Genomic DNA, 21,603 nt, shown 5'->3' on the forward strand with positions numbered 1-21,603 from the left:
AAATGGACACCCCCCTCCAACCCCTCTGGGAAACGCGTATCTGTGTTACAAATGCCCCAGGCACAACGTGTAAGTTAACCATATTTTTGATAAAACTACGACGGTAATAGCCGGTCGAGACCAAAAATATGAGACGCCTGTGTTAAAGTCATGGTTAAAGGGTTAGTTCACCCAAAAATGAAAATTAAGTAATTAATTACTCACCCCCATGCTGTACCAACCCCGTAAGACCTTCGTTCATCTTCGGAACACAAATGAAGATATTTTTGATTAAATCTGAGAGGTGGATCACTGCTACATAGGCTGCCTAAGGGAATGAAACTTGACGGCCCAGAAAGTCATTAAAGAAAATGTTTAAATATTCCATGTACAGTGGCTCAACTATAAGTTTATCAAGCGACGAGACTACTTTTTGTGCGAAAAAACCCCACATAAATAACGACTTTATTCGACTATTCCATTACTTCCTTGTGGGCCTTGAGACGAGAGTTGAAGAGATTTCCAGAACGCATGCGTGCGTGAGAACTGAGAAGAGGACGTTCTTCTTCTACTACTTCTTGTTCAGTTCTCGTGCATGCTTCGTGGAAATCTCTTGAACTCTTGTCTCAGGCCCACAAAAGGAAGTAATGGAATAGTCGAATAAAGTCGTTATTTATGTTTTTTTTTTTTTTTCACAAAAAGTATTCTCGTCACTTGATAAACTTATAGTTGAGCCACTGTAGGCACATGGAATATTTAAACATTTTCTTTAATGACTTTCTGGGCCGTCAAGTTTCATTCCCTTAGGCAGCCTATGTAGCAGTGATCCACCTCTCAGATTTAATCAAAAATATCTTCATTTGTGTTCCGAAGATGAACGAAGGTCTTACGGGGTTGGTACAGCATGGGGGTGAGTAATTAATGACTTAATTTTCATTTTTGGGTGAACTAACCCTTTAAAGTCAATGGAGCGCTGTGAAAAATTGTCGGACCCATAGACAGTGGTCGGACCACTGTGGGAGCTCGTTCTTGGCTGCGCTGTGATTGGTCAATCTACATTCTAGGGTGTGGCTTACCAAAGGCGAATTGCTGAAAGAGAATTAATTCAACCAAAGGGCCAAGTGCCTAACTAAAAATCACATAATTAAACAACAATCAAAATAATGATTTTAACAACTTTTAACACATTCACAAGTTTTGTTGTGGTCTTGCTGGTGACCAACAATGCTGGATTTTTCAGCAGGGTAAAGCTTTTTTGAAACAATCTGCATGGCATAAAGTGCTATATAAATAAAGGTGACTTGATTTGACTTGACTTCTGGTGTCACTTTCTCCCACACTATCACAAAAAGAGCAATATGTTCACAGTAACACACAAGAGTCTCAAACAAGGAAGTGAAGCTAACTATTGGATTCATGGACTTCTGCTTGTCTGTCTTCAAATTATGTTTCATCAAAAAATGTTACAGACCCGATCCAGGGTCAGGGTGCAACACAAATTAAGAGATTTGAAACAAGACAAAAATAAATTGTTTAGGAAAGACAAAACCACCACTGTCAACAAAAATGAAGCAAATTGGTTAGCCCAAGGCCAAAATTAAACGAAAACTAACTTTACACAATGTACTTGCATAGCAACGAAAATGTAAAACAAATTAAATAAAAAGTGCATAGTCTAAATAGAGAAAAAGGTACAGTAAGTGTCCCCATAAAGATAGTAATACCAGTTATTTTTTAAACCCATAAATCACTGGACCTAGTTTTATGCCTCGCTTTTTCAGGTTATATGTTCAATAGGTGGCGGTAAAGTCCGAAAGGAGTGAGTTTCCATCAAACCAGGAGAAGAAGTAACTGCCTTGTGTTACATCACAAAAATTCCCGATGTCGCTGTAGCTGGAATTTATAAGATTCGCTGCATACATAATATAGTATTACATGAACGAATCTCTAATTTAATCAAGTTATAAATTTAAACCGGGGTTGTTTATCATATAAACTGATGTCTCGGACACGGTTTAAACGTCCTGTAAATAACACGGAAGTTGACTTGAATTGACTGCTGTTTCAGAAGTAAGTTACAAGTCTTCGTTAACTGGGTAACACATTTTTTTTTGTATTATGTTGTCTACTATGTAAATATGATGTTTATTTGCCATAACAATGCGTTTTACAAACTGTAGAAGAACTCGTTTAACATTTTATAATTTTAAAAATATATAAATGTATATATACATATATTTTATAATTTAAAAAATATATAAATGTTAGTTAAATATAAATCTAACATTTTATAATTTTATTAGGAAAGAACATTGATTCTGACATGCTCCCATTTAAGTTACACAAATGATAGACTAATTATAACTAATCTTTTCCTTTCTTAAACAAAAAATCTTAAACAAAAATATGCTTTGACAGAAAATAAATATCGCAATGCAACACTATTTTGATAAATAATTCAAATAAATGATATCAGTAAAAGTGGTGTGTACTAACTGTACTTAATGTCTATAGTAGTAGGCAAATTGTCACATTTTGAGATTATTTATAAATTAATTTGATTTATTTTAAGTATTAAATGAGTGTTATGTAATGTTCTGTTCATGTTCTTGTGTTAGAATGTTAGGTCACATTACTGCTGCTCAAAGAAAATTAATATACATTTATATGCTCTTAATACGCTTCAAATAATTTTTACTAGCTCTAGTAAAAACCCCATGAATCAAAACCCCATGGATAAACTCTGATATTGCTTTTTTTCCCCCTCAAAGGTGTCTTGCAATAATGGAAGGAGCCTCAAGTGATGCCACACCACAGACTTCTGTTGCTGCACAAGTTCCGTTCATACACCTCTGCACAGTTCTGGAGAAGATTCAAAAGACCAAACTCCGACCAGACAAAAGCAAAATCCTAAAGGAGTTTATAGATTCATGGAGGAATTTTCACGCAGCCCTTCACAAGGACAATTCCAACACCACAGATTCCTTTTATGCAGCAATGCGTCTCTTTGTGCCTCAATTTGAACGAGAGCGAATGGCTTACGGTATAAAAGAGAACATGCTTGCCAAACTGTATATTGAGGTTTTAGGCTTACCTAAAAATGGACCTGAGGCAAACAAACTTCTAAATTACAGAGCTCCAACCACATCTCAAGGAGAAACAGGTGACTTTGCCCTTACAGCCTACTTTGTCCTGAAAAAAAGGTGTACAAGTCAGGGGAATTTAAGCATTAAGGAAGTCAACGACTTCTTGGATTCTGTAGCGGTCAACAATGCCAGCAAACAGAAGGATCAAGTGAAGAAAAGCCTTTTGCATCTGATAACTCAGAGCTCAGCTTTGGAACAGAAGTGGCTCATTCGAATGATCCTCAAGGACATGAAACTTGGCATTAGCAAGGAGACAATTCTTCAGGTTTTCCATCCAGATGCATCAGAACTCTACAATGTCACCACAGATCTGAATAAAGTGTGCCTACAACTTCATGATCCATCTGTGTCCCTTAGTGAGGTCTCCATTGAGCTGTTTTCTGCATTTAAACCAATGCTGGCTGCTGTCGCCAACATTAGACAGATAGAGAAGCAAATGGGCAACCGGCCATTCTATATTGAGACAAAGCTCGATGGTGAACGCATTCAGCTGCACAAAGCTGGAGATGTTTACAAATACTATACAAGGAACTCTTATGAGTACACACAACAGTTTGGGGCCTCTCCACTAGAGGGCTCCCTCACACCATACATACACAATGTCTTCAAACCTCATGTGGTGAACTGCATACTGGATGGAGAGATGATGGCTTATAACCCTACAACTGAGACCTTCATGCAAAAGGGCAGTAAGTTTGATATTAAAAAGCTGATGGATGACTCTGATTTGCAAACCTGCTTTTGTGTATTTGATGTTTTGTTAGTGAACAATCAGAAGTTTGGAAACGAACCTCTCAAGAAGCGCTACGAAACTCTTGAGACTGTCTTCACCCCCATCAAAGGCCGTATCCAGCTGGTCAGTAAATCTGATGGCAAAACCATGCAAGAAGTAGTGAATTTCCTCAATGAAGCCATTGACAATCTGGAAGAGGGTATTATGATTAAGGATCCCATGTCCATCTACAAACCAGATAAACGTGGTGAAGGGTGGCTGAAAATTAAGCCCGAATATGTGGACGGTCTGATGGATGAACTCGATCTGCTAATAGTGGGAGGCTACTGGGGTAAAGGCCGGAGAAGCGGGATGCTCTCTCATTTTCTCTGTGCGGTAGCAGAGGTGCCAAGTCCTGGGGAAAAGCCCACAGTATTCCACACCCTCTGCCGCATTGGATCAGGCTACACTTTGAAAGAACTGTACGATCTTGGTCTGAAGTTAGCCAAACATTGGAAAGTTTACAACAAAAATAATCCTCCAGCAGCCATCTTGTGTGGAACAGAAAAACCAGAGGTTTACATAGAACCACGCAACTCAGTGATCCTACAAGTCAAAGCAGCAGAGATCGTTTCTAGTGAAATGTATAAAACCAACTGCACATTGCGTTTCCCCCGAATAGAAAGAATCAGAGAAGACAAAGAGTGGCATCAGTGCATGACCTTGACCGAACTGAGCCAGTTCCGCTCCAGGGCTTCTGGAAAGCTGGCATCTAGACATCTGCACATCCAAGAGGACCAGCCTGAAAAAAAGAAGCGCAAATTCGTAGCCAAGGCCAAGAAGACCATCGGAGTCATTAGCCACTTTAAATCCCAGGATTTATCAGCAGTTGCCAAAGAGACGGATATGTTTGAAGATGTTGAGTTTTGTGTGATAAATGGTGATGATGTACATTCCAAGGCAGAGCTTGAGAAAGGTGTGGCCCGTTGCGGAGGCATTGTTGTGCAGAACCCTGGAAAAGACACGTACTGTGTGATAGCAGCTGTGCAGAACATGAGAGTGAAGAACCTCGTCTCTTCAGACCAGCATGATGTGGTGTGGGCTGCTTGGCTTCTGGAGTGTCTGGAAAATAAGCAGGTTATACCATGGCAACCACGTCACATGATCCATATGTCACCCTCCACAAGGGACCACTTCTCTAAAGAGTATGATCAGTATGGAGACAGTTATTACGTTGACACTGATGAGCAGCAGCTGATGGAAGTCTTTGAAAGGATTGTCCCCACAGAAGCTAAATGTCCTTCTGTGGCTAAGATAGAAGCAGAGAATGCCTGGGATGACTTGCCCACTAGCATTTTTAGGCCTTACAGTGCATACTTTGACCGGTGTGCGGACTTTGAAGATCCAAAATCCATTATCCGGGGTACATGTTTGGACACACGTGCCTTAGAATTCCGATTCCATGGTGGTAAAGTTGTGGAAGAACTGAAAGAAGGAATCTCGCATGTCATCGTAGAAGGTGAGAGAAGAGCTCTGGACTTAAAGACACTGAGGCGACTTTATACTAAGAAGTTCAAAATTGTTCGGGAATCTTGGGTGACTGATTCCATCAAAGCAGGCCATGGAGAGGATGAGATCGACTACCTAATATAATGATGAAGACTACTACACAAAATGTTAAAACACTGAAAGATTACAGCATTTTAGTACTAGCTGTCATAACATTACTGTTGCAGTAAAGGTAACCAATCATTTTTTTTTAAATAAACTAATGATGGGACTGTAAGCATCACAATTTGAATTATGAGAAGTTTGTTATTAGCAAGAGTGTAATTTTGCTGCTGAAAAATGGGGGGGGGGGGGGGGGTGATATAACCTAATGCTTAGGACTGTTGGCCTTCGATTTTTGCCCTTTAAATTACATAATAGTTACTGTTGCTTAAGATGGAAATTATATGCAAAATAACGTGTAATTAAATTTGATTATTAAAGAAGCATTCAGAATTTTAATTGAACCTGTCAAAAGTGTTTTTCTTGTACATTAACTTGACTCGTTACAGTCAGACAAATTGAGCTTCTGACAAGCTTGAAGTTCCATTTGAACAGCTTGTCAAGCATACCAAATTTTTTGTGTGAGAGCTGTTACTTTCTAATTGTTTGGAATGTGAGTTACTGTAATGCTTCCAGAGATCTAATTTCCAGAGTGCTAATAGAATGATTGAGGCTTCACACACAAACACAGTCAACTGTGTGTCTAGGTATTGTAAAGATAGATTTGCATTTGTTTAATATGGATATTATTACACTAGGTAATTGGTGTGAGTTTGTGAAGTGTGAGTGACAAAGCCATCCTTCTTTGAAAAGGAAAGTGTAATGTGCTTGTGCTCAGTTATAAGTTGTGAAATCCACATTTAGTATAGGATGGTGCTTTGGTGTGGAAATTTGTTGCAGAGCCATAATAAAAAAAAATCGTCCCAAGACAACATTGTGATTTAGGGAGGGAAATTGTTTACTGTTCCACAGACGTGTACAATTTTTGTGACATTGTGTTGAATGTATAGTCAGTTTGGCCAGTTCACACCAGGGGCGTAACAATAACAGTACAAATTGTTCTAAATATAAAAGAGAAACAGAGTCCACACCACTATAAAGGGACATAGAAACAATATTGTTGGAATCACTTTCAGAATTTTTTTTGTTTGTTTTTTTACAGCTCATGAACAATAAAAACATTGACAGCCAATCATAATTCATCCTGCTGAAAGAGCTCAGGCATTTAAAGCAGCAGACAGCATAACTGAAGGGTGAGCTTAGAATAAACAGTACAATATTGTCTGCTGGTGTGGATGCTAATATAGTTATCGTTCTTAGTGTGAACAGGCCTTTACTGTCTCTCTTAGCGATGCTCTTTGTCTTATAGTTTAGAATTACTTGTCATATTGGATTGATATTACTAATTTAGCATTATCTCTAAATATTATTCTAAACAAATGGACAAAATGTACACATACAGAAGTCATCATAACACACATGTACATTTTTAAATAAACTAAGCAAAATATAAAGTTTTCAAAGTACTTTGTAACCCTGGTTGGGAATTCCTGTATTATGTTAGCCATAAACATCAATAACATCTTTAAAGGGTTCACTCAAAAAAGGAAAATTGTCAAGCTTTTTATTGTTTAAATAAAATGAGTATTCTGCGAATACTCCAATATGACTTCAATATCATTCTGAATCTATACAGATACTTTTTTTTGAGCTTGATCATTCTATAATCACCTTCCTTTTTTATTGTGTGGAAAAGAGCAGCCCAGATATTTTGCTGGATAGATCCTTTTGTGTTCCATGAAAACAAAAAGTTTCAAGGGTGAGTGATTTTGAAAATGAAAAACTCCTAGGCCTGGTTTCACAGACAGGGCTTTAGATTAAGCCAGCCTTAGTTAAATTAGAAGCTTGTATAAACATGCCTTATAAAAAATATATATATAAAAAAACCTTACTGGGGTGCATCTTGAGACAAAACACTGACATGTTATAAGATATGTCAGTGCAAGTTCTTTCAGTTAAAACAGCTCAAACATTTTAATCTAGGACTACGCTTAAACCTTGTCTGTGAAATGGGGCAGCAGTGTTTTAATGGCATGGTCATTGTTTAAATGGAGGGACATTGTCTCATTAATTAAAAAGGTACAGATTGGTATAGAAATCAACAATTAGTAAATAAACCAGACTGACAGATTTCTGTGTGATTTTAAATAAAGACAACTATAAAGCACTGGGAAAAATACATTTTTGTGGTTGCCAAAGTTAAAATTAAAATGAAATTCTCTTTTGTGTGTGTGTGTGTGTGTGTGTGTGTGTGTTTTGTCTTTCACACACATATCCTGGGCTTTGAGTGTGAAATCACCCCGCTGTGCGGATCTAGGGAGAGTGATGCACACTAACGCAAGAAAATCTTGTTGTTATGGGTTTAGACAAGAAAAGCAAGGGCATTGGAAGGCAATATGAATCTGACCGAAGATGTGTCAGAGTGCCTGCTAGGTGGTGTGCCCACTGTTGAAAGCTTCCTGTATGGAGAAGGTCAGGGAATTATCATGGGTTTATAGCAGTAGCTTGACTGCAATGATAGAAGTTGGTCACTGATATTGTTTAGAATACAGGCGTAGCAATATATTTGCATTGAAATCAGGGGTTTGGTAAGATTAGGTCACCGATTTGTGTTTTTGTTTTTGTTTATGATGTCCATTTTCTGTTCTTCAAGAGGAAAGCAGCTCATGTTTTCTTACATGGCTAATCTCTCTTTGAGCAGTGAAGTCTAGTAATTTAGCATCAGTAATTGGATGTTTATCCTGTAGAAAAGAGAGGATACATTACCCTGGGGCTTGCTGGAAATAAAGAGGTTGGAAATGGCAGCATGCATTTGACAGAAATGCATTCCTCCCCATTGAGAGCCAGAAGACTTTACTCAAAAATGGTAGATTTGCCTTGCAAATGAGTGTGCCTTCCCTCTGGACTCAAGTTAGTTTAGAGCCACTGTCCAGGATCTACTATTCTATAACCACTCAAAAATTCTGGATGTCCAATGCTTCAAAATCTTTTTACAGTATAAAGAAGGCCTGCAAGTCTAACACTTTTTAATCGGGATGGTCAGTCAGTATTTTCAAGGAAGATACAAAAGCAAAAGCAATTAGTCAAAAGCAATTAGTCTTTAATTGGACAGAGTTATTGGACTGTTGTTGATCATATATGGAGTGACAAAAAATTTTTTTAGGCAACCCTCATTACCCACCATTCTAATTTCTCCTGAATTAATTAGTGTCCTTGGACACTGCATGTCATGTGTATGTCCAACTGGCTTAATACAGCTCTATGTCCTGCCAGTTGTTTTTATAAATATAATTTTATCCTGTTGTCTGGAGCCATTGGTCTTTTTCAGAGAAAACAGTAATGTTTGGTTGTTATTGAGATGAGAATAGTTATTAATGAAAGAAACATATTGATGATGATGATGATAAATTATTGTTGTGGCTGGTAATAATGTCTTCAAAATGAAAAGGAAACGGAACAGGAAACAAGTATAATATAGTGAGAAAGTACTGGTGGAAATTCAGCCATCATAACATTACATTCTTACACATGAGTCATGCTGTATAATTTGAGAGTCTGGTGAATTATAGCCTTGCTTAGTGTGTTTGCTCAGCTTGAATACTATTGTCGTTTTAATGCCATGATCTCAGCACACATACGCACACTCGCCGTGGAAGTGACTTTTCCTAATGTATGAATGAAGTTTGCAGGTCTCAGATTCCCAGCCTAAAATCCTCTAAATGAGTGTGACACTGCTCATATTCAGATAAGGAATTCAGTCTGAGTATTTTTCACTGTCTGTTTCCTGTCTCAGGATAAGGGAGGATAAATCCACATACTGGGGATTATATGTTGTCTTTGACCTGCTTCTGAATCTTCACTTTGAAGTGATGAAACAGTTTGAAAAGGGTTGTGGAGAAAAGAGAGGATTTACCTTGCACCTCTGTAAGGGCATGTTTTGATCTAAATGTCTTTGTATGAAATCCTTGTGAAAAATAATTCTCACAATCCTATTGATTTTGCTCTTTTCGAATGAGCTCTCAGGGGTTTCCAGTAATGATGTCTGATCAAATGTAATGATAACTGTGAATAAATAATGGCAATGGCCCAAAGTTGTTTTGCTTCAAGTCAGTCAGTTTGGTTTCTTTAACACAGGAAACCTATTAATTATAAGAGTTTCAGTTTGAATCTGTGGTTCCCTGCAGTTGATGTAGACAAAATGCCTCTGACCTTGTCTATGAATTGTGTGCCCTTCAGATAACATCCTCAGGTGTGCTGAAAGATGGCACCTCTACTTCCCACACTCCTGACCTGCATCAGCTTTACACCAGTTGTGTATGAATTTACCAAGTACAAAACACGTTGCAGTATATCCATTTAATAGCAATATACAGGCTTTCAGAATTTGTAATCAAAAAGTGTTGGGATATCACTCATTGTCATGTAATATAAACTATGTGACCTTGCGAATGGTTATTTCAATATTTTCAATCCTCTGCTCTCCACATTTGGTATGTGTCTCTTATCTGACAAATTAAGTTCAGTTCATAGAGCTCTCGCCTAACAAGCTGATGATCTGAATCAGGTGTGGTAAATAAGGGAGACATACAAAATGTGCAGAGCTGTGGGTCCCAGGACCAGGATTGAAAACCACTGCAAGAACAGATGACATAAATAGGGCAAAACCTGATGCATGACAAAGCATATGTTGTAAGCAGTTGTTAGCGTGTGACCATATGTCCTGTAGCTGACAAATACTGCTGGAATGAGGAAGAGGAAAATCCCTGTAATTGCTACTTTAAAGTGAAATGCAGGTCTTAATTGTAGCTTGACTAATAATAGTTAATGACCAGAAATAACAAATAGAGTCAAATAAACAAAAAACACTGTGTTCACAAGAAGCATTTTGAGAAGGTGGAGTGTTTTCTATGTGCATCCTGTTTTCTTTCCTACTTCCTTCCTTTTACACCTCCTTTTAAATTTTTTTGAGACTGAATATAGACATAGACTGATTTCTGTTATTGAATTCTTAACATCTGGAAAAACCATGCATTGTAAATTCAAACCATGCATTGCAAATATGTGTATAGAAAATAGCACGCACAGAGATTCCTTTTCATTTTTATTGCATTTTATTTTAATAATTTGTGTCAGGTCAATACACATTAGGCACATGCTTTTTTTTCTTTTTTTCCCTCGCATTTAGCATTACGCTTTCTATTCAAAACATCAAACCTCTTGCTGCTGATTAGAGAATAAAGGAGATGAAAGGGCAAATGCATTTGCAAAAAATGCAAAAGCATGAACACATATGCCGTTGATTAGACAACTCAAACGTGTCAAGCTTCGGGTCATTATGCTGTGTGAATGTGTGTTTGTCAATTTATGCAAATGTGACAGGTTCACACCAACCATATGGCTGTCAACTTAGAGACATACAAAAAATGCTAACCACCACTAAGTAAAACTGAAAAAGGGGTGTAGCAAAAAAGATTGCTTGAGGTCCATACATTTCACACGAAAAAAGTTAATTAGGGGGCTGTTTACAAACAAGTAATTTGGTTTCAGTAAGTATTTACATTTTTTATTATATTATATTGACTTGTATTTATTTTCATGTTGCAAATTGAACTGAATTTAAAGATATAGTTCACCTACACCCTAAACATCATTAGTCATGACATGGAAAAAAACAAACAAGCAAAATCAAAAACAAAACAAACACTGGCACATTTTCCAAGAAACTTTGTGTATGTGTGTGTGTGTCTCTGTGTGTGTGTGTTTCACAAAGCGAAAGAAAGTCTTATCGGTTTGGAATGACATGAGGGTAAATAACAGAATTTTCATTTTTGGATGAACTAACCCTTTAAGAAAATATTATTGCTAAAATATTTTGTTTTAATTATTTTCATAAACACAGTAAGTTTCATAAACACTATGGCCTGGTTTCACAGACAGGGCTTAGATTAAGACATGATTAGGTCTTAGTTCAACTAGGACATTTAAGTAGCTTTTATAAATGTGCCTTAGGGAGAAAATAAATAAATAAATAAAACATAATTTACTGGTGTGCATCTTGAGAAAGCACAATGTTTTATCTTAAATATCCTGAAATATGCCAGTGCAAGTTGCTTTCAGTTAAGACAAACATTCATTTTAGCCCTATAGCTCTGTGAAACCGGGCATTCATCCATGTTGTGTATTACAAGAGTTGGTCTACCTTTTTGTAAATAATTGCTTACGTTGTGTTTTGTCATATCTGAGAATGTGCTTCATGTGGTAACATCTGGTTTTACAGTGGAAAAGCTTATATGCGGCTGTTCAACCTGTTGATGTAAATGTATTATACAGTAGATTCTAGCATGATGATTATGAGGTCTTATTTTCTTGTACACCAACCATGCATCTCTTGAAAAGATCCCAACTTGTCGGACCGAAGAGGCGAAATTCGGCGTGTTAAAACGAGGAGTCCTTGCGCTTTTCACCAGAAAGCCCTGAATCAGAGCGAGCGGCCAGACAGTGTTATAGCGGCTCTGCGCAAAAGGGGAGAGCGGAACCCATGACAGACGAGCAGGGAGAGACATGTTGCTACAGATAACTGGGTTTTTCTCCGGAGAAGCTCAAGAGGGTATTCGACAATGAAAGCAGTAATCCCCCTGAACTCAGCAACTGATCGGGAATTGCAGTTAATCGCGGAGGAGAGCCATGACCGCTCGCTAGCCATCGTTTAGTGGTCAAAACTCAAGATAGACCTCCCGTCAATGACTATTGTGGCAGAAAAGCCCCCACGGTGGAGACAGCCAGCGCTGCGCTTTCCTAAAACATGACCAGCGGTGCTTGGAAGTGTCGGCAGCGAGATGACGGCTTACAAATTTGGTGTGCTCCCCGCGAGAACGAGAAGCCATTCACCGACTCCGAGAGGGCCCAGCGATGGCGATTGTCCTTAGCGTCCCTCTTATTTCTAACCGTTCTACTTTCTGATCATCTGTGGTTCTGCGCCGAGGCCAAACTGACAAGGACCCGAGACAAGTTAGCATCAATGGACATGAGCGTAAACCACAGACCCGACCTCCCTTCAACACACAGCAGCCTCAGAAGAAACGAAGATGCTATTTTTGTAGTCAATTCTACCAAACCTTTGTGGCAACTAGAAACTTGCCTCCCGGATAGTTTGTCTGAATACTGCTTCACTTTTGTCGACGCTGACCACTTGTGCAGGGGCCTTTCGGAAACGGAGGGGACTCGGTGGTTGAACATAAGCGATTTGTACCTTTCCTTTTGTAATTCGTACTCTCTTATGGATTTGCTTTACGGATCATTAAGTCCGGACAATTTGAACTGCAGCCTTGACGCGATCATGGACGGCGACCAAAACAGATGCAGTGAGTGCGTTCAGGCATACCAGCGTTATGACCTGCACGCGCAGGAAAAATATGAGGAATTTGAGATGATGGCAGACAAATACGAGACGGATGTGTACTCAGTACGGACGTGCATGGAAGAATGTAAGGTAAGGTTGTATTATCTGGATCTCGCTTTTCCTTGAATAGAGTTGGGTGTTCGTTCTCAGTTGTCATGGTAACTGGTGACAGTAACATGGTGATGTTTTAGAGGGGGAAAAGTGCTTTTCATATTGTACATTTTTTCCGCATTTCGCATCAGTTGGAAAAGCCACTTTACATTTTGAGGGGGATGGCAGACAGGCATTTAAACTTTTCCCTTCCTCGTGCCTCCATTTATTCAATGCTGCGCAGCGTGATCAACGCAAAATCTATGGTTTTGGTTTAATCTTACGAAGGAAATGTCGCTGCTGATCCAAGGTTACTGTGTCAATGCACACAACGCTGCAAAGCCAATCTTTCAACGTGTGTGCGTCATTCTACAGCGCGCAGGTGCCCGCGCGGCGTCTCTCTGAACTGAATATAGAGCTGCTCCGCCAGGTGTTCATTCACGTCCACCGAGTACATTTCAATAACGCTAATAGTGCACCGGTGCTTTCTCAGATAATCTATCACAAGAGTCTTTTCCCTCGCTCAATGGTCTTGTTTGCACAGCACTCTGCGCGCGCTGCAACAGGGTGCCCTCTTAACCGCCATAAACTTGACATTTAGGTTAATTTTCGAGCTCCCGCTGTCATCTTAAATTGATTAGGCTACTCCTGGGCGACGAAAAAATGGCACAGTGTTTAGCTCCCGTGTACTGATAAGGAAGCGATCTTACCATATTCTTTACGTTTGTGTTGCTGCGTGTAATTAATGTTCAAATATTTACCGAGAGCTTGTAAATCTTTCGTTTAAATGGAGGCACCGATAAGCTGGCGAATAAGTGGGTGGCGTGTTTTGCTTATTCACTGGTTCATTTGGCAAAGGACTCGATTCTTGCTCACAGCACCGACGCGCCTGAAGTCTGTGTTGTTGGGCTGTTCGCTGTCCGTGGTGCTGAAACACGCTTAGTCGTGTTACTGACCAACTATAATAATGGTGACATGCCTTTTGATGCAGGGCAGGGGACATATTTAATTGTTACATGAGCAGTTTGAATTTTTCTACATCATTATGCCAATGAAGATTATGACAATAGACGTTTTTATCTGTAATAGCTGCTGCTCTCCTACAAAAGTAATTCACTTCTGTATTTCCAAAGTTGCTCATGAAATTATGATAAAGAATTTGTGGGCTATTTTCAACCAATACAACAACAATAATAATATTATTAATAATGTAATCTGTATCAAATCAATTTGATAAAGGCTGACAGAGAGGCTGTCTGCTAATTGCAACATTTGAACACCTGTGTGTACAGTTTCTTTTCCTAATTTTTTTTTTTTTTAGTAAATTTCTCACTAAAGTGACAGCCACATAATTGATATTCAGAAATGTCCCACATGAATAATCTCTCTGCAACAGCCTCTATACAGAACAATTATTTCTATAAAATGCTTGCAAAGTATTTGTTGAGTATATACATTCTGGCCAGTAACCACAAATTAGTCTTTTGTTTTGCATTGTTTTTTCTTCTGTGCACCTAAGTGTTCATCATTTCTGGCCTGGCTGAAGATATTGAGTCATTATAAGGCATTTATTTTGTGTCTTTGTAGTGCATTTATGTTGAATGCATTTTAAACAAATCAATGATTTTTGAAATGAAAATGATGCATGAAATGTGGTAGAATATTTTGCCTGTTGGATTTCTCACACTCAGACAACAGACATTTTTAAGCGTTAACATAACTGTCGAACCACGTTACCGAAGCCTGATAAACTACTAGCGAGTGTGAATGAAGGCCGTAATCCAGAGGGAGGTGGCAGGAGTCAGTAAGAGCCTCTGGCAAGCAGCTGCAAGGGATAGCCAGTCCCAGCTGTGATTAAGCGGCGAGATATAGAGACAGAAAGCAAGACAGAGCGAGACTGAGAGGATGGATAATCACTGTGACACGGCGTCTCTGACAGCCGGATCAGCCTTCAGGTTGATTTAATTCGGCATCTTCCTTGCACTGCATTGGAGTGTGGGAGACACTGTTGCATTTGTCTGTGTGTATATGTTTGTATTGTGTGTAAATGTGCTAAATAATCAGTAAAATTGACATTATAAATAGGTAAGAAACAAATGAATGGAAAGAGGGGGGTAGTGATTAGAGAAATAAACTAAGAAGGTTTTACTCAATAGTGTGCTATTCTTAGCTACTGTATTGAGCTCTGCACAGTTGCACTAATGTTACAGCTAGGCTGTTCTGAGACAAAGCATTCACATCACTGATAACATGGACAACATTTAGTGTCCCGAAGAACAAAAGTTGACTTTTTTTCCACTAAAGTGTGTTCACTTAGTGTTCACTCCTATTCAATTAATCATTAAAAATGTTAAGTACGAGAAGTTCGCTTTACTTGCCTTGACTTTTCCATGCACTGTGATTCAAAATAATTGGATACTAGGAGTTAACATCTGCTGTTTCTTTCCATAGCGAGTTAAAAATGTTCTGTCCTCATTACATTTCAATTGGAAATGTGGATGAAAACCTCTTAATATAGTCTGTGAATATTTGATGTAGATCTTTGATTTTGTCTGATTGGCTCTTATGTGCAATGGAGGTGCCTCTGGTATGGAATTGATCGCTATTTGGATGAAACCCTATTTTCTGAAAATAGATAAGACAAGTCTTACATTCATCTAAGAGCATAGATAGTGTTGGTACATTTGGCAGGGTTTGATCCCGCAAGGGTTTGGCACAATTGCTTGTTCATTTCCTCCAAGTTATCTCAGGTTTGGGACATGTCTTTATCACCCTTCTGTCTGTTTCACACACTTTTCTTTTCTCTCAACATTGCAATGCAATATAACCAGTCATATTGGTCTCTCCTCACACAGATTTCCACATTTCCCTTTGTGTATATCCTCTATCCAGTATTGCTGAATTAAATGAATAGTTCACCACTTCACCCAAAAAGTAATTAATCTCACTGTCATGTCGTTTACAAACACATCTGGCTTTCCTATTATTTTGAAGATATTTTAAAGAATGTTGGATGGAATCAAATGGCGACAACATTTAATTTTTTTAGGGTGGACTTATTCCTTTGCTATTCAGGGTGCTATTCTATAACTCATTTGTTTTAACCAACTGTAAGTGGATTCAGAATTTGCATGATACTAAGGAGTGGGATCGGAAAATCTGAAATGCAAATGTTACAAAACAGAAGCCCCTATGTTGTTATCATGTTTATGAAGGGATGTCCACCCCCCCGCTTTCCTTGTCTTTTTATTTTAGAAAAATCGCACAGTGCCCCTCTGTCTCATTAATGCTATCACTGCTCACTGTGCATGGAAGATCAACTGCACTCCTCTCTGTGTTATTTAAACAGGGCTTTTATTAGTGTTGGCCAACCGAAGATGACTATCAGAAAGACTGTTTCTAGGAGTGGTTTTCTTTATCCAAATCCTGGCATGAAACACTAAAACTGATATGAAACCAGAGTTACAGAGGACAGGCAAAACCTTGCTTTGTTGACGATTAAATTTGCCCATAGGTGAAAAATGCCACTTAGAGGATAATTATTTGTGCCCAATTATTTGTATTAGTGAATTAACCCTCCTTGAAAAATAAGTAGCAATTGTGTAATCTTACAGATAAGACAACTTTAGGTCAGAATCTGGTGTTGTTTTCAGTAGTCCTAGGTTCTGGTAAACTGAACCCTTTACTAAGACAATTAGACCCTGCCAACAACTTTCTGATCACATAACCTAATAATCAGGTGTTTATACTGCTCAAATCAGAATATAATATACCAGTCCACATTATTTTAAATAATAAAACAATTTATACATTAATGTTAAAGACAGACACATAATTTATTACATATCTGTTACTATTATACTACACATTTATCATTACCCTCAAAAACAAATTCCTTTTAGACTTTACATTTCTTTGATCTTTTGCAGTCAGGTCATTTTTTCAAAAATGTTTTTATTAAAATGTCCAGGATATTCAATCCCTCATTCCAACATGAATAAATCTGTACATTCTTCCTAAAAGAGAATGAAAAAAAATTGAAAAAAATTGAAAAAAATTCTGAGAGTAGAATTGAGGTGTAATTAGAGGTAAAATTAATAAGAAATAGAACACTAGGCATTTTAGCACATGCAATAAAGAAAGAAAGGGCGAAAGAGTGATTGTGACTGTGTGTGTTTTTAGTCTTTAAACTATGCACACAAATTGCCAGACACAAAGGATTCAGCAACTTCCGATTCATTTCAAGCTTTGCATAATCGGGCTCTTTTTTTAATCATCCTAATGGGTGGCGTCCAGCTTATCAGGTTGAATAGTTATCCCCCTTTCTATTGATACACCTCACCATGGTGTTTGCAACCTTTTGTCCATGGTCAAGTATAGTGTAGTATATTAATTAATATTATAGTATGATTTATATTTACCCCATCAATTCACATTATTTGAGCTCTTTAAATGTCATTGTGTACTGCATTAATAAATATGCCATTCAGATGAACTCATAGGATCAGACCTCCTGAAACTCCTATTCATTTAAATAAAGCAGCGGATTGGATGGGATTAGAGGGATGGGTGGAGCCAAGAGGTTGAAGCTGTGGCTAGGGTCAGGTCTCCATGGTAGCATTAGAATGCTGAGCATGTTTGCTTATTCATAAAAGCCTGCCGTGGGCTGCTGCAGCCTTCTAGTGAGGGACACAACCGCGACCAAGGTCAGTGTCCCAGAGTTCCATTACTTCACTGCCACTGCAAAGGGGTCCGTAATAATGTGCCAGACCAACACACACATGCTTACACCAATGGAGACATATTTTTTTAAAGATTATTTGCATAATTTTTAATAGATTTAGAAATAGATATTTACTCTAGTAACCCATGTTCCGTTGATAAAGTGTTTTCTTGAAATAAAGACACTGATTGTAGCACATGCTTGCAACTTGGGTCTCGTGATGAAGGTCAGAACACCTCTGTATGGGTCATCATTGCCTTTGAAGATAGGTTGCCAAGGAGACTGTACAGCGGCTTAATGAGTGTCAATGTGATTTTTACGCAAGTCAACAATAAGAGTTTTGGAGACTTCATACAGATTCACCTTCTTTAATCCCCAAGGAAGGACTGTAAAGAACCTCAGAGAAGCCACACTTCCACCTGTCCATCTCAGGCTGTGGTTCCTCATTGGGTATCCACGTATTTGTAATCAGTACATTGTTTCAGAGGAAAAAAAGGTCACCTAAAAGTGAAAATCCTGTCATCGTTTTACTCACCGTTTTTACCAAACCTGTATGACTTTATTTCTTCTGCAGAACACAAAGCAAGATATTTTAAAGAATATTTTTGTCCATACATTAAAAGTCAGTGGGGTCCAAAATTTGGCCACTTTAACTCTATAAAGCCTCTAAATTACAACCATGATGGGAACTGTGCTCAAAAACCTGTTGTACACAATATTCTACATGCCTTCTGCACTCTGATTAATAGTTCATACTTGTTTTAGTAAATAAAAGGTCGTCTTTTAGTAATTCTAAAAATATCCCCCTTCAGTTCGTGGTCTTTTTCCTGTGAAATTTGTATTGATTTTTATAAAGTAATTATAAGAATAACTTTTATGATAACTTTTATGTATTTCAAAATTAACATTTACTTCCCTGAAGCAACTTGTGTTTACTTGATTATCCATACATAAAATGTAATTATCAAATATGATACAACAGGCATTTGAGGAAAGTTTATTCGTACATCTCTTAATCATTATTACATTCGTTATATGATTTGCCCCACCACAATAAAAACTACAGAGATTTGATCATAAATCTAAGCATTTAAAGGGCACCTATTATGCAAAATTCACTTTAACATGGTGTTTGAACATAAATGTGTGTTGGCAGTGTGTGCACACAACCACCCTATAATGATAAAAATCCACCCAGTGCTTTTTTAAAAATCCCCATAAATCATAAGCACTGCCTCAGAACAACCCGTTCTCAGATTCTGGGCAATGTGACATACTTTTGCACAAGCCCCTCCCATGACTGTTGACTGACACTGCAGTTTTAGCGTAGACCCACCCTGAGTGAGCTGATACTGTCCGCCATTGTTTCGACGCAGCTGTAGACAAGAATGTCTTCTAAGCGATTGAGGTGTTTTGTTGTTGAATGTAAGAATGAACATAGCAGTCTTCATTTAGTCTCATTGTTACTTGAGGATGGATCTGTACCAACTGTTCGTGATCCAGCTTACAGTCTCCGGAGCGATAGGCCTAACGTCACTGATCAGTGATAATGGCAGAAATGAAAGCGCACTTTATTACAGTTCATTTGGGTCGTTTTACGGATATAAAGTTTTCCAGTTTATTAAGCACCCCTTGAAAAGGTGTGTATATATTTGTTTACTGTTAGTTGTTGTAACGAGTGTTTTGTGTAATTCGCTGTGTATGTTGATGATAATGAAAGGGAGAGAGTTTATGGTTAAGACTAGCCTGGCTAACGTCAGACCACGTCTCATTGAGACGTGGTCTGGGAACCACATGTTAATTTTCTCGTATTTGAGGCATAGTTTACGAATGCCCAGAGCCGTTTATTGAGTGCTACGAATGTCTATCAAATGCGCCTGTACGTAGCTCATAGCCAATCGTTATGAAATGGTTTAACGACAAAAGCTGCTCTTTTTTCAAAATAAACTTGCGTTCTAAACTACTTAGAACAATATCTAAGGCTGCATCGAAAGGTAACTTCGCGTCTGCTGCCATGTTTGATCCATAGGTATCAACAAACTGCTTCAGTGTGTCGCATAGACGTCGTCATCGTTTTGCTGCTCCCTCCCCGTTCTGTGATTGGTCCCCTCTCTGAGGCGAAAATCTGGTCCATGGAATCCAGGCTGCCTAGCAGCGTGAATAAAATCGTGTTGCGCAAAGGCAGCATGGGGAAACCTAGGCTAGGTTAAGACTTTAATGCACAATTCTTATACGTTTATTAAAGGCACAATATGTAGGGTTTTTTTGCCACAAGAGTGCGCAGTTTCCAACAATAACAAAGGCGTAGGTTTATGACGCAGTGATGAGCTGAATGATGGGACTTGCTGTCAAGCTGATGGATCTAATAATGTTTATGGATGAGTGCAAACATTCATGTTTTTTAACATTACAGTGGTATGAAGCAGGTCGCGATTGCTAAAGAGACAGATATCACACGCGAGTCCAGCGGATATAAAAGAATAAGGACATTTAATTCTACCGAACTACCCGCAAGTGCTGGATTACTGGTCAGGTCAGTTTATTAGACGAATTAAACTTGTGAGGTAACGCAGCGCTGCTTCACTTGGTCTAACGTTACACTATCACACTAAACGGCATTTAAATGTGTGTTGAAAGCTATAATGTTATACTACGTGTTAGTTTGTTTGCTGTACGAAACTAGCAGTAAGCTAGATCAACATTAGAATAACATACTGACCATATTCTAACATTTCATCCTGTTGAGCTAACATTATATAACATTGATTTGTTTTATGTACATTTGCTCACCTGTCCAATAAAGCTGTCAAGTCGTGACTCGTGAAGCTCTGTCAAGTCCAAGTTAGTCGCGGATGTGGAGCTCTCGGCATCTCAAAAACGCCACGCTGATATTGATCCTCATTTTAGTTCTCCTTGTTTGTCCCAAAGTCTGCTTGCCATGGTCTATGTTTGAAAGAAACAAGAACTGCATGCCGCTAAAAGTTACGCACTACGCAGTTGTCCACGTCTGTCGCCATGGTTACGTCATTGCTGGCAGTATGAACAATAGGTATGAACGGAAACCGAGGATAGCGCGGATATTGCGTCATTGACAGACGACATTTTTTTTCCGGGACGGCCACTTATTTAAAATTGGAATTTCTCTGAAATAAAAAATCTTTGGAGACTTTTGGGATATTGTAAGTACACAACTGCAGGAAATATATCACACTGTGCAAGTGATTTTTGGATATTTTATTACAAAATTCTTACATATTGTACCTTTAAGCTCCAGTGATTTTCTGGAGTAAAATTGACGCTTCATCTTTTGTGTGATGTACAATAAACTTAATTGAACTCATCAGTATATTTTTGGCCATCATTCGGACAGGGTCCGCTACAGCAGGCTTGTATTAATAGTGGATAAAAGCAGATGACAAATACGTTAGAACCGTATCTCCATACAGCATATATTCTCTGGCTCTGTGGGCATTATTGTCCGACTCGGGTGGAAATGAACACCGCTATTGAGAGTTTCTGTTTTAATAATATTATTCCGTGAGATGAGATTGTCCTGCCACTGAGCGCGAGCTCATGAGGCTCCGCCCCCTTTGCCGGAAGTTGAAGCTCATTTACATTTAAGTTTAAACATGCTGTAAGAAATTATCTGTTGGGTATTTTGAACTAAAACTTCACATACACACTCGGGGGCCATCAGAGACTTATTTTACATCTTTTGAAAAGGGGCATAATAGGTGCCCTTTAAATATCAATTTACCAAAACTAATAAAACTAAAGTGTTTTTTTCCACCTCAACTGTAAGCTCCATGTTCTTACTATATCCCACTACTATAAATGGGACACAAAAGCCTGATAAAACACATATGCAATTTTTTTTTAGTAAAAAAAAAACAAAAAACAAAAAAAAAAACATTTTGTCTAAAAAAGGATCAATAAACGTTTC

The 21,603-nt window shown here is 38.3% G+C and overlaps 2 protein-coding genes across 3 annotated transcripts in view; both read left to right on the forward strand.

Moving 5' to 3' along the window:
• Positions 1-1,989: 1,989 nt before the first annotated feature.
• On the forward strand, positions 1,990-5,689 carry lig4 (ligase IV, DNA, ATP-dependent). Of its 2 annotated transcripts, none has more exons than XM_056254308.1 (2): positions 1,990-2,049; positions 2,751-5,689. In XM_056254308.1, the coding sequence occupies exon 2, from the start codon at positions 2,764-2,766 to the stop codon at positions 5,488-5,490; it is 2,727 nt and encodes a 908-aa protein (XP_056110283.1). In that variant the 5' UTR covers positions 1,990-2,049; positions 2,751-2,763; the 3' UTR covers positions 5,491-5,689. The 2 variants fall into 2 exon arrangements, with proteins under 2 accessions (XP_056110283.1, XP_056110284.1); XM_056254309.1 differs by having other exon boundaries at positions 1,993-2,075.
• Positions 5,690-12,250: 6,561 nt separating this feature from the next.
• Positions 12,251-21,603, forward strand: part of nalf1a (NALCN channel auxiliary factor 1a) — a 290,651-nt gene continuing 281,298 nt past the window's right edge. The window contains exon 1 of the mRNA XM_056254311.1: positions 12,251-12,937. Within this exon, the coding sequence (XP_056110286.1) occupies positions 12,251-12,937 (687 nt within the window). The remainder of the gene's footprint in view (positions 12,938-21,603) is intronic.

The sequence above is a fragment of the Rhinichthys klamathensis genome, unplaced genomic scaffold, assembly GCF_029890125.1.
Source record: "Rhinichthys klamathensis goyatoka isolate OS25496 unplaced genomic scaffold, OSU_Roscu_1.1 h1tg000111l_1, whole genome shotgun sequence".
Taxonomy (NCBI): domain Eukaryota; kingdom Metazoa; phylum Chordata; class Actinopteri; order Cypriniformes; family Leuciscidae; genus Rhinichthys; species Rhinichthys klamathensis.

What these genes read in the sequence shown, in the direction of transcription:
- lig4 (XM_056254308.1), top strand. Translation starts at nt 2,764, where the DNA reads ATGGAAGGAGCCTCAAGTGATGCCACACCACAGACTTCTGTTGCTGCA.